At 44.0% G+C, this 12916-nt stretch overlaps 1 protein-coding gene across 2 annotated transcripts in view; it reads right to left on the reverse strand.

Annotated features, from left to right (window-relative positions):
* Window positions 1-12916, reverse strand: part of RPN2 (ribophorin II) — a 54473-nt gene that overhangs the window by 10784 nt on the left and 30773 nt on the right. For both annotated transcript variants that reach the window (XM_026503465.4, XM_026503463.4), the window contains exons 10-13: window positions 5611-5702; window positions 3862-3976; window positions 1371-1565; window positions 70-156 (exon numbers count right to left, since the gene is read on the reverse strand). In XM_026503465.4, coding sequence (XP_026359250.1) covers window positions 70-156; window positions 1371-1565; window positions 3862-3976; window positions 5611-5702 — 489 coding nt within the window. The remainder of the gene's footprint in view (window positions 1-69; window positions 157-1370; window positions 1566-3861; window positions 3977-5610; window positions 5703-12916) is intronic.

Below are 12916 nucleotides of genomic sequence, written 5' to 3' on the forward strand. Positions count from 1 at the left end.
CCAGGCGTTTACTGCCCGTTTCACGTTTCCCCTCCTTGTTTAGGGCAGGAGCCCTCAGGCTTCTTATACCTGAATTTCCTGTTTGGGGGTGAAAAGGTTCTTGGACAGGACAGTCGAAGGAGCATCTTCTTCAGGGAACTTGATGACCACGTCAGCCTAAAAAAATAAGGGTGGTTTTTAAAGGCGCAGTGCAGAGAAGGGGCTGAAACTCGTCAGCAGAGTAGCATTCGCTCACTCACATCCAGGACCATAACTGAAAATAGCTCCAAGCAGTCCAATCACTTCTGATCCATTAGCTGACAAATTGGGGCAGTAAAAATTTCAAGAACAAAACAACTATTTGTTAAAAATGCTTTTTAGAGCAAGAGTTCCAATTTTCTACTGGTCTGGTGAGCCCCACAGAGCAGCTTAATACAAAAATCCCAGCTGGTATTCAGGCTGTTACAGTTGCAATCAGAAACTGCTTGGTGTCCCTGGGAAGTGTGATTTAGTCACAGGAAAAAAAAAAAAATAAATGTGCTCTTGTAACAAAAAACAACCCAAAGTCCAGGAGAAGAAAAAAAGCTTTGACTACAACGCAAAGAAATGCACCTGCCCCTTCGTCTTGCAAAGGGTGTGACCACCATTCGAGGCCTGCAGTTTGGCCTCTGCTACCTTTCCAAATGCCTCCTGCTCTTGACCAGACTCGGGTACTCCAGCAAAATGGACCCACTCGGGTCTCCCCGAAAGCACCTTCTGCAGGCTGTTCCCCAACGATCATTCCACAGCCCCCAGATACTATTCTGATAAACCCTGCAATTCTTCAACCCCTAGCTCGAATGTGGTCTTAAAGTTCGTCTCTCATCGCACCGATCAAAGGTGAGATATGTAGGTGAGAAGCACTATGTAAACTATAACACAGCAGGCAAATGCTGGTTAATAGTTTATGAGCATCTTGCATATTCTACAACTCACTATCCCAAGTCATCCTGAATTGTTATTAAAATTCAACTCTTACCCTCTCCCACCCCACCCTGAGGCTGTACCATATCTCAAAGACCAGGGCCTTCATCTCTTACATCTATGGATTCCCCCATAGCATTTTGCTATAAAATGAAAACCTCCTTCAAGGGTAACTTTTCTAAAAATTCGCTAGGACCCACGAGAGCAAATTTTGGCTCCATTCACTCACTCTGTCACTACTTATCAAGCACGCGCTAGGTGCCGGGCCACGTACATATTCCTAAGATTCCTAGTGGAAGACAGCACACAGCCCCTCACCTCCCCAGGCCTATTTATTGCCCTGCACAGGCGAGGCTAGGGGAAAAAGAGCTGTCCCTGTCGGTGGCACAGCCACTCTTGCCTAGGTCAAGGCGCATTTGGGCACATACCACATTCCAAAGGATTGGGTTCTTCAAAGTGGCATCTCCGATGATCAGATAGAGAGTGTAGGTGCCGGACGCAGAGTCAAATTCGATCTTTCTCTCGGAAGTATCCAGTTCAAACTTGTACACGTTCTTGCTGTCCGGCTCAGCAACAAACACCACTTCCTGGCCAGTCTTCTGGTTATGGAGTCGGACAAATGTCTGGATGGAACAGTACTACAATCTTTGATCTGATCATTTCAAAACTCCTTCTGTGCCCAACACTGAATCAACAAGGCAACAGACTGTTGGCTCTTTGGTCACAGTGGGAGCTCTGGGACCTGCCAGACCTGCGCAAGCAAGAGGACGGAGTGGCCGTCCCACTCTCGTTACCAGCTCAGAGAGCAGAGCTCACTTTTGATTAGTATAAGAAATTTAACTTAGGGGTCCAGCCAATTCTCAACTACTTGGAGGCTGAATGCCCAGTTTGTGGATGATTTAAGCTCTTTGCTGCGGCTGCAATTTCTTCTTCCTGCTAGCCTTTTGGCCACTTTGCTGCCCAATTAACTTCTTCACCAGAGGGTGAAAAGAAGGGAAATGAGGTGGAACTGTAAGAGGCCCATTTTCAATTTCCTAGTGCCTCCAGCTAAAGATTTAGTGGAAGAGGCTTGGGGATTGATAGCCAGACAGAGTTCTAACTGAGCAGAGCAGCCCGGCGTCACAGAGAGAGCCCAGGCTCTGAAGACAGGCTGATTTGGTTCCACGACTTAATAGGCGAGCATGTTACCTAACCTCCTCGGGCCCTGAGCTCTTCACCCTTACGAGAGAAAGATGCTGGTGTATCTGTGTCAAGATTCACAATGACGAAGGCAAAGCATTTAGTGCCAGGCCTGGTATAACGCTAATACTAGCTAGTCAACAAACAGTAGCTGAGATGCTCGTCAGTGCGACGGTACAAGTCTAATCACCTTATCCCGCCAGTGGCACGGGAAAGTAGGGCTTCTGCATATCAGAATTACAGCAAAATTTAACATCCACGCAGAGCTTTTCTCTCGGGTGTTCCAAAATAAAGAATGGAACAAGACAGGTAGATTGGTTCCATTTAACAGATCATAACGCATGACGATTAAATGAGTGGCTGTGGTCACACAATGCAGCACTGGGTCCACGGGGGGAAAATGAAAATCTCATTTGTTACTCTTACACCTGGGCAACAAAGAACGACCATCAGAGTATTGAGGGAAAGGGCCCAGAGATGTGAAGCATCCTGACTACGGCAGTCTTGGCCAAGAATGGGATTTAGGAGCCCGGATGCCTGATCTTCCTCCCGCCAAAGCCAAGGGCAGGAGGCAGCCAGGCTCACCTGCAAAATACCAGCTCTACCTGGGAGGTCTCTAGGCCATGGTTCCAAAGTAGAATCTTGGGTGAGACAAGTATTCAGTTAAAGTCACACTTCCTCACTAGCTCTCTCTGTCCTAGCCCTAATCCCACCAATTTAGTCTCGTCATTTCTTCTCTTCACATTCTTTCTTCCCTTATGCTGTTTCGCTGGCAAGCATCATTCTGAAAAGGAGTTGGGAAATGCTTTTTTCAGGCTGAAGTGCTTTGCGTCAGTGAGCCACGGCTAAGTGCCCTGACTGAGCTCTCGGGAGCTGAGGGTGGAGAAGAGAGGAGCAGGGAAGTGCCAGGGTGGTGGTCCTGGGGGCAGCCACTCTGGGGCCTGGGCACATGTGTAGCTACAAGAAACAGAAAGTGAAAAGGTTTCCAAGTAAATCCACTCACTTCAGTCACCTACTCTGAAGCCATCTCTCGGCATGAATTCGAATCTGCTAGCTCTTGCTCAAGTATCCCTAGAAAGCACCTAAACCAAGGCCACCAAGTCCCATGCTCTTTCCCGTCTTTCAGCGAAGTATTTACCTGAATTTCCGTTTATAATACTGCCATGGATGGGGAAGGGCTGAGAGTAGTTATTCTGGGGGGATGACAGAAGTGGGTATCTGAGAAGACAAGGGGCCATATCAGATTCTCTGGGGAAAGGGTATGATTTGAAAACCTTTTAAATAATAATTATTATTTTATATACGGAAAACAAAAATGAAATCTGTTGCTTTCATAATACAAAGCAGGCACAAGTTAAAAAGGGCTACGCTTCAGATTCCCACAAACTCTGCTGTGGTCAGAACAGAACGCTTGGGGCCTACTGCCTAGGTTTTCCTTTTTCAAAATTATTTTAATCTATTTTTTTTCCTCAGGAAAAAAAAAAAGCCTCAGTTAAGTGCTAATCTGCCTTAAATATATCTTCTCGATACCAGCTGATCTTTTAAAAAAGAACCGTCTTCCATGTTCAGGGTTACGCCCAGTACATGAGGGGACAGCGTCATGTGGGAGAATGTGATGGACCATCAGGGTCCGCAGTGAAGACCCGAATGCAGGAATCTGGACTCGATATACACCACACCAACAACTCGGGCATATGTTAATGTTGCAGACCAAGAGAGGAGCTTGGGATTTTTCCTGACCTGGTGAGGGGTGAGTTCAGCACCGGTGTTCACATCTACCAGCTGGAAGAACAAAGCGAAGTTCTGGTGGCTGTCTGCGATGAATGTGCCCTTGGCTTTCGCTGGGTAGGTCACCCTGAAAGACACATGTATACGGCAAGTCTTCAGAGAGGATCTGCAGATCTCTGAGAACAGAATAAAGAAGACAAACTGCACTTCATTGCCTAATCCTCCCTCTCCCACTGGTACGCTTTCCCGCTGTGGATGGACACAAGGAGAGCAGTTGTCTGTGGCCAGAGGGCAAACCGCACTGAGAGAGCCAGGATGAGAAAAGCACAGTATAAACTCTCCTCGGGGTCTGGGGAAATGCTGTGTATAGACACTCCAGGCTTTCACTTCAAGGACCTAAGGATGTCAGTGCCACCACGTCAGGCACCAGTGGGGCGCACGCACACCAGGGCAGCGGAGAGCTGGGTGGGCAAGACAGCCAGGAGAAATCATCATGGCACTGATGCCGGCAGTTCTGTGTGAGTGAGGCTGGGAGATAAGGGGGTAGGAGACACAAAGCAAAGAAGGGCACTTATCCCTTTTTCTTTTTTTTTTATGCTGTATTTTTTTCCTGGACACGGTTTCAATGTATTTTCCTGCCTGAAAATGGGTTTTAAAGAGTCATTTTCTCAAAAGGCAGACTTGATGAAAAAGCCGTTCTTTTCACAGCTATCTCTTGGGGATGGCAAGGTAAGATGGCCAGGGGGAAAAACAAGCCAAACGGTTATAGAGCTCACACCTGGCTATATTTTACACTTAGGCTTTATATTTACTTATGAGTAACACCAACTCTTCATCCTTACAGAGGATTAAACTTTGCAAAGCACCCTCACAGACATTACTTCAGTGAATTCTCAACAGTGCTCTCATCTCCAATGTCCCTGAAAATAAGCCACAGGAAGGAAGCCCGGCCCCTTTCATAGGACTTAAAAGGAGTGAATGCTTAGCTTCTAGGCTCTGGCTAACATCTCTGGTCTTCATAATGGCCTTGAGGGTTCACTTTCCTTTTCTAGAGCCATAGCCACCTAGTTGAGTAAAGCTGGGGTCCGAAGTAAACCAGGGGTCTAGATGGGTCCCCCAAAAACAAGGATCTGGGAGAGGGCTGACAAACAGGCTTCATACAGTGTTCTGGCCCCCTCTGATCAACTGCCAATGGTTACCTAGAAGTTTGTGTTAAAAAAGATTCCAAGTTCAGCAGGAGCAAATGCTATGACTGATTAGTGATGCCTTCCACAAACTTGAGAAAGGAATTCACAGCCCCAGTACTAGGTATCTGCCATCTCAACTGTAAGGACCTGAAGCCTCCAACCAATTTCAGACCCACTGTGGGCCAAAGAGAGTTGTCATGAGGCCACTAAAAGCAGATTCAGGACTATGAAGATAAAGAGATTATACCAAAATATAAACACACTGCTTCCTTCGTTGACAAAGTCTTTTCTTTTTTAAAAAATGCCATCTGAACTAAACAATGTGCTTGGTAGCATAGGTGACTTGGACTCCGATGTTCTATTCCATTGCGGATGGACCACCTGTACAGACAACCCCCAAATCTGCCAGGATGCTGCTTGGCACCATGCCAGCAAAACTGGAGCCTCTTTAATTGAGGGTGCAAGCTGGGTCGCTGCTGACACAGAAACAGCATCCACAGGGGCTCAGTGCCTGGGCGTGCTCCTCTCAGCACAAGCCTGGGCTCCCCCTGGGCGGAGAAGGCACCCCACCTACCGGGTGGTTTTGGGTGCAATGCTCTGATCCTTGTCCACAGTGGAGAGATCAACATTTGTGATGCCAACTTCAGTGGAGATCTTGACTCGGAGCTAGAGACATATAAGAAAATCACCAGGAATTAACAGGCATATTCAAATTTTCCTCACAAAGATGATCCTAGGATGGGAGTCTTCAATGATTTTAGTAAAGCTAACTCCGCCAGGTGGATTTCCACCTCTCCTATCAACAAGGCTTAAAAGCAACTCCTTGATTCTTATCCTTCCTTCCCTTCTTTGGCTTTGGTTGGATGGTATATACTAAAAGAGGGAAAAAAAATAGATTTTTTTTCATATGCCCTTTAAAATAAATAAGGGGGAAAACCTGAGAGCATTAACCTTCAAATAATTCAAATCAACAAGTACTCAATTCTAAGGATGGCTACTGTTTGCTACGTGAAAGACATGGACTTTTTAAGAATGATTTCATTTAATCCTCACAACTCTCTAAGGTACTGCTATTTCAGATGAGGAAATTAAAGATTAAGAAGATAAAGCCACTCGCTCGGGTTTAGCTGGCTAGTAAGCCACAGTGCCGATATTCAAGCTCAGGCACTCAGACTCAGTGCCCATGCTCTTAGGCACCTTGCTATCCAGCTTCCAGCGACACTTAACTCTCTATGCCAAGCAGTACTGTAGGTCTGCCCATAGAGACCTAAGACGCCATGGCCGTCATTTGCACCATTCACCAGGTACTTCTGAGCACGTGGTAGAGTTGTAATTCCCTGACCCCCTAGAGTCAGGTGTGGCCATGTGACTTGCTTCTGGCCAACGAAATGTGAGACCCCTCAATGGAAGCTTTAAGAGTCAGTGTGTGATTTTCTCCTTTCCTCTGACATGGATATAGACAATGTGCAGAGAGAGGTTTGCTCCTTCAGCCTGGGTCCTGGAGCAAGGACAGCACGAAGCTGAGTCTCCAGCAGACACACTAAGATACTTAGCATGGACAAAAAAGAAACTTCTGCTGTTCTTTTTTTTTTTTTTTTGAAGATTTTATTTCTTTATTTGACAGAGAGACAGCAAGAGAAGGAACACAAGCAGGGGAGTGTGAGAGGGAGAAGCAGTCTCCCCACAAAGCAGGGAGCCCAAAGCGGGGGTCGATCTCAGAACCCTGGGATCATGACCTGAGCTGAAGGCAGACGCGTATCAACTGAACCACCCAGATGCCCCGAAACTTCTGCTGTTCTAAGCTACTGAGACCTGGAGTTTGATAGAAGCACAAACCTGGAGTCCATCTTGACTCTTAGTGTTTGAATTCTTTTTTTTTTTTTTAAAGATTTTATTTATTTACTTGACAGAGATACAGCCAGCGAGAGAGAGAACACAAGCAGGGGGAGTGGGAGAGGAAGAAGCAGGCCCATAGCGGAGGAGCCCGATGTGGGGCTCGATCCCAGAACGCCGGGATCACACCCTGAGCCCAAGGCAGACGCTTAACGACTGCGCTACCCAGGCGCCCCTAGTGTTTGAATTCTATGCGTGCCTTGTAAGTATTTTCACAAAGAGGAGCTAGCCAACACAATAAACAAGAACTTTTAAAAAACTAGATTAAAATAAATGTAAAATTCCAAGAGGCAGAAAACATTCTGAAAGACCATTCATGGGAAATTTTTTCTCTAAAATCTAAGTTTTAATGTGCAAATAATAAAAACCCAAGGCTATGCAAACATAGCCATAAGACTTCCAAATATTTGATAAGCTTGAATGCAATGCTTAAGGAAATCCTTGCCAAATCCACTGGTTTATAGTCTAAGTCAGGATCGAGGAATAGAGATAGAAGGCTGGGCAAATAACTGAAGGACGGCTTTGGCATTTTGCTAAAATGCACTATCAAGGTGTGACAGCCTCAAATCAAGCGCAAAGAAGACGAATTAAAAAGGCATAAAGATAGCTATCAAGTAATTTAATAGCCTTCTCTCCCATCTCATAATAACTATTTTGTGACAATGGCCTCAATTATGTCAGACTGAATAGGGGTGTTCTGTTTTACTTAAAAAACAACAACAAAACGGAAATGTAAAAGATTTATTACCAGAGTTTGTTAGGATATTATTACCTCCTACTTTTGAATATACAGCCACCTATTGGCAGAATTATATTCAGCAGCACTGCCTGTCACTGAGTCTAGGCAACTGGGTGAATCATGGTGGTAGGGAAGGGAAACAGACGGCCTTGCAGTTGAATAAATCCCCAAGGAAAGAGCTGGCGGCCTCTCCTTCGGCTCTTTGGGCTCTGTGCTGAGCAAACAGCTTCACAACTCATAGGGGGCTCAGAACCAGAGCAAACTCTGCTATACGAAACCCAGTGTGGAGAGGCACTGGCACCATCTGAAGAAAAACTAGAGTGGAAGATTCAAGCAAAGCAGCAGCCAAAGAGCTGTGATTAGGCTACTGATGTTTAGCAAGACACCCCACCAAGATCACTTTCCCTACACCCCCCTAGAGGATCTGGAGCACCCAGGTGCAGGGGGTATATACAGATGGCAGGATGCACTTCTCGTCCCAAAGGGCAAAGCTAAATTTTAACAAACCGGGCTGCTGCTTTAGCGGCGGGGTGTTCCAAGTGCTACAAAAGCACAGGAGAAGGAACTGCGACCTACGTCGGCCTGCGGTTAGCCCTTGGTCAGGGAGTGGGAAATTTGTAGCAGGAAGGCTCAGTGGTCCTTCAGTTTGGGCAGAGGTAGGAGTTTAGCAACATTCCATGCTACTGAAACAATCTGCCTTCACAGCTAACTGCTCGGCAAGCTCCATCAACATTAACCAGATAATTCCTTCTTCACTTCTTTGACTCATTCTCTTAATGGCTCACTCATTTGTAAATGTGATCTTAAAATCACTGTCCCACCTAAATGTCCATGGACAGGAGACTAGTTACATGACTACAGTATGAATTACCATGGAATAATTTAAAAAGACAAGGGAGATGTCTAGGGACAGATACAGAGGCATTCTCACCTACTTCTGAACACACAGCCATCCAATGACAGAATTATATTTAACAGCACTGTCTGTCATGGAATCTAGGCAACTGGGTGAATTATGGCAGGGGAGTGGCAGAGGGGGGAGGCCATCAAGTTGAAAAGACGCCCAAGGGGAAAGCTGGGAGCCTCTACTTTGTGACAAGAGCAAAGAATACAGCTGTTTATAGAATAATCCCTTTTGTGTAAACAAGAAAGGATATGCATACATTCATTAATATACATGCATCCTTCTTAAAATGTACACAGTTAGAAATGGATTCCTCTGAGGGGAGGAGCTGGATTGAAGGGATGAGATAAGCCTCATACATTTCATTATATACCTTTTTGCACTTTGACATTTTTTAAACTACATGCATATTTCACTCCTTTTTCGAAAAAATAGGGATTATCTGAGCAATGAGACTGTGTGCCATATACTTTGTTCTTTATAAACACTTGTATTAAAAAGCACCACCCAATAAATATGATTTTAAAAATAATACTCTTCCTTTCTGTAGACGGGTATATACAGACAGATGTTTAAAGATCTGTGTAAGGCTCTGCAATGTATCCTCATTGTAACAACAGAAAAGTCATCCACTTTCTGGGTTTTTACTTAAAATCCTAACTATAAACTTTCAACAATAACATGGTCGCTAAGGTCTGCTAATCAAGATTCAACTGTGTGTCTGTTCTAAAGACATCATAAGCATTCCCAGACAATACAGACCATGGATGACAAAGGGGCAAATTGCAGTGAACTCAAGTCATTTTGGGTTTGCTCTCAGCCCTAATTCTAAAAGGCTCCCTAAGTTAAAGGTTTCTTTGTTGCAGAGAAACACTGTAGGGCTGTTCTTGAATAGGGAACAGTTTAAAACAAGTCCTTCTGCTCCTAAAATCTTACTACAAATGGGTCTCTGGAAACACTGAAAAGAAAAGCGTTTTTATGCTACCCTTTTAAAGGAAATTGAGAAATAAAAATTATTGTAACTTTTTTCAAAGCCATGTTGTAAAGAATTCAGAGTAGGATCCCTGTGAGTTAGCTGCTTCTTCTTTCACACTAACACTTCAGGATTAGTTTTTATAATAGGAAAGGGACTTGTTTAGCCACTTTAAATGCAGCTAAGCCTGCTTTACACTGAATCATACTAGTCCTTTCTTTGCCTGTGCTGCATACCACATACACCTCAAAAAAATGTTTTAACACCAGGAAATGCAGTCTTTCTGCTGAGAGTAATAACCCCCCTGTTTAGCTCATTACTGTCAAAAATGATGGTGCATTAGAGGCAATTAATGCTAATGACAGCTTCGAAAACCCATGTTTCCCCTGACAGCAAGTCCAATGTCAATGAGTGCTATTACAGGCCTTCCACACCAAACCACTGTTAATGCACTCTGACCAATGTCAAGCATCTCTCAGGAGAGTAAACAGGACCTGCTGACCCGCTCTGAGGCTCTAAGTGTGACTATTACTGAAATTACAAAGTAAAGTTGCATATGTGACAGAGGTCAAAATACACACACACACACACACACACACACACACACACACGAATAAAGCAACATAATGAAGAAGGAGAGATTCTGTAATGCTTACTTCACCACCAAGAAGGAAAGGACAGCAATGGCCTCAGGTGGGGCTTATAACCATTGCATGAATAATAGTTATTAGCCATTTCTGCTATTTTGCACTTCGATAATTTTTCCAACAATCACAGAAACACTTGGACAAACACCAGATTTGAAGTTACAAAAAGCCAAGCTGTTACAGTAACCAAGACGGCATAGCATTGGTATAAGGATAAAAATACAGATTAATGGAATACAACTGCAACCCTAGAAATTAACCCTTGCCTTTATGGTCAACTGATTTTTGATGCCAAGACAATTCAACAGGGAAAGAATGGTCTTCCACAAAAGGTGCTGGGATTTCCGTATGCAACAACTGGATTTCCTTTTTTTTTTTTTTTTTTTAAAGATTTTATTTATTTATTTGACAGAGATAGAGACAGCCAGCGAGAGAGGGAACACAAGCAGGGGGAGTGGGAGAGGAAGAAGCAGGCTCATAGCGGAGGAGCCTGATGTGGGGCTCGATCCCAGGGATCCAGGATCACGCCCTGAGCCGAAGGCAGACGCTTAACCGCTGCGCCACCCAGGCGCCCCGCAACAACTGGATTTCCACATGCATGTAGGAAATTGGACCCCTCCCTCACACTACATACAAAAACTAACTCAAAATGAATCAGAAACCTAAATGTTAGAACTAAAGCTATAAGAGGAGTAAATCTTCATAACTTTGGATTAGGCAATGATTTCTTAGATATGGCGCTTAAAAGCAGAAGCAATGAAAGAAAAATAAAGAAACTGAACTTCATCAAAATTAAAACCTATTGTGCTTCAAAAACCAACATCAACAAAGGGAAAAGACAAACTACAGACTGTGAAAAAATATATGCAAATCATGTATCTGATAAGAGACTTGTATCCAGAATATATTAAGAACTCTTAAAACTCGGGGCGCCTGGGTGACTCAGTTGGTTAAGCGACTGCCCTCGGTTCAGGTGGTGACCTTGGGTCCTGGGATCAAGCCCTGCATCGGCCTCCCTGCTCAGCAGGAAGCCTGCTTCTCCCTCTCCCTCTGCTTGAGTGCCCTCTCTCACTCTGTAATAAATAAATAAAATATTGAAAAAAAAAAAAAAAGAACTCTTAAAACTCAATGACATAAAAAGACAAATAACAAAAAAAGGAATAAGAGGTATACAGATTCTATCCTTTTCTTCTAAAGTGGCCTGAGATGGAGACCAAGCACTGAAAAAATAAGGTTTGGTCTCCACTCACAGGGAGTTCCCAGTCCAATGAAAAAGCAATACATTATAAGCAAACAATGGTAATACAATACAATAAGAACAATTATGGACAGGATATAAAATACTATAGCAACAAAAAAAAACTTTAAATACATTGAAGCCCGAAATATAAAGGGAAAAAAAAACTTAAAAATTGTTAGAAGAAAATATTGGAGATTACCACCTTGGAGCAGGATAGGACTTTTTTTTTTTTTTTAAGATTTTATTTATTTATTTGAGAGGGAGAGAGAGAACGAGTGAGGGGAGGGACAGAGGGAGAGCGAGAAGCAGGCTCCCTACTCAGCAGGAAGCCTGATGCGAAACTCGATCCCAGGACCTGGGATCATGACCCGGGCCGAAGGCAGACACCTAACCAACTGAGCCACCCAGGCGTGCCGCAGCATAGGACTTTTTAAAGAAACAAAAAGCACAAACAATCTAGGCAAAAACACTTTTAAATTAGGCTTCACTGAAAATAACTTTTGTGCATCAAACGATGCCATAAAGCAACACTGGGAGAAGATAGCTGATGCTTATACTAACTACAGGTTAGTTTCCAGAACATAAACAGTTCCTAAAATTCAACAATAAAAAGACTAACAAAGCAAAAGAAAAACAGACAAAAGACAGACAACAATTCACAAAAAAACCGAAAGCTAAAAGGCCAATAAACACAAGAAAAAAAAGCTCAATCTCACTAGTAACCAGGGAAAAACTTTGAAACAAGGCACCATTTTGGAGCGCCCAGCTAGCTCAGTTGGTGGAACATGGGACTCTTGATCTCAGGGTCATGAGTTTGAGCCCCACACTGGGAGTAGACGTTATTAAAAAAATAAAACTTGAAAAGAAAAAAAAAAGACACCATTTCATACCCATCAAATTATCAAAAATTTGTAATACCAAATATTGGTAAGAATATGAGGAGGGGGCGCCTGGGTGGCACAGCGGTTAAGCGTCTGCCTTCACGCTCAGGGCATGATCCCGGCGTTATGGGATCGAGCCCCACATCAGGCTCCTCCGCTATGAGCCTGCTTCTTCCTCTCCCACTCCCCCTGCTTGTGTTCCCTCTCTCGCTGGCTGTCTCTATCTCTGTCAAATAAATAAATAAAATCTTTAAAAAAAAAAAAAAAAAAAAAAAAGAATATGAGGAGAAGAGATGCCGAGGTGGCTCAGTCGGTAAAGCGTCTGCCTTCAGCTCAGGTCATGATCCCAGGGTCATGAGATCGAGTCCCCTGTGGGGCTCCACGCTCAGCAGGGCCTCTGCTTGAGATTCTCTTTCTCTGCCCCTCCCCCCACTCATACTGTCTCTCTCTCTCTCTCTCTCTCAAATATATCTTAAGGGGAAAATGTTAGCAAGAATATGAGGAGAAGAGCAATTTGGCAATACCTAATAAAGCTGGGAGCTAAGTGCAACCTACGATCCCACAACTTCCCTCTAGATAAACAAACAAAATGTGCACAAGGAA

The sequence above is a fragment of the Ursus arctos genome, unplaced genomic scaffold (genome assembly GCF_023065955.2).
Source record: "Ursus arctos isolate Adak ecotype North America unplaced genomic scaffold, UrsArc2.0 scaffold_16, whole genome shotgun sequence".
NCBI classification, from domain to species: Eukaryota; Metazoa; Chordata; class Mammalia; order Carnivora; family Ursidae; genus Ursus; species Ursus arctos.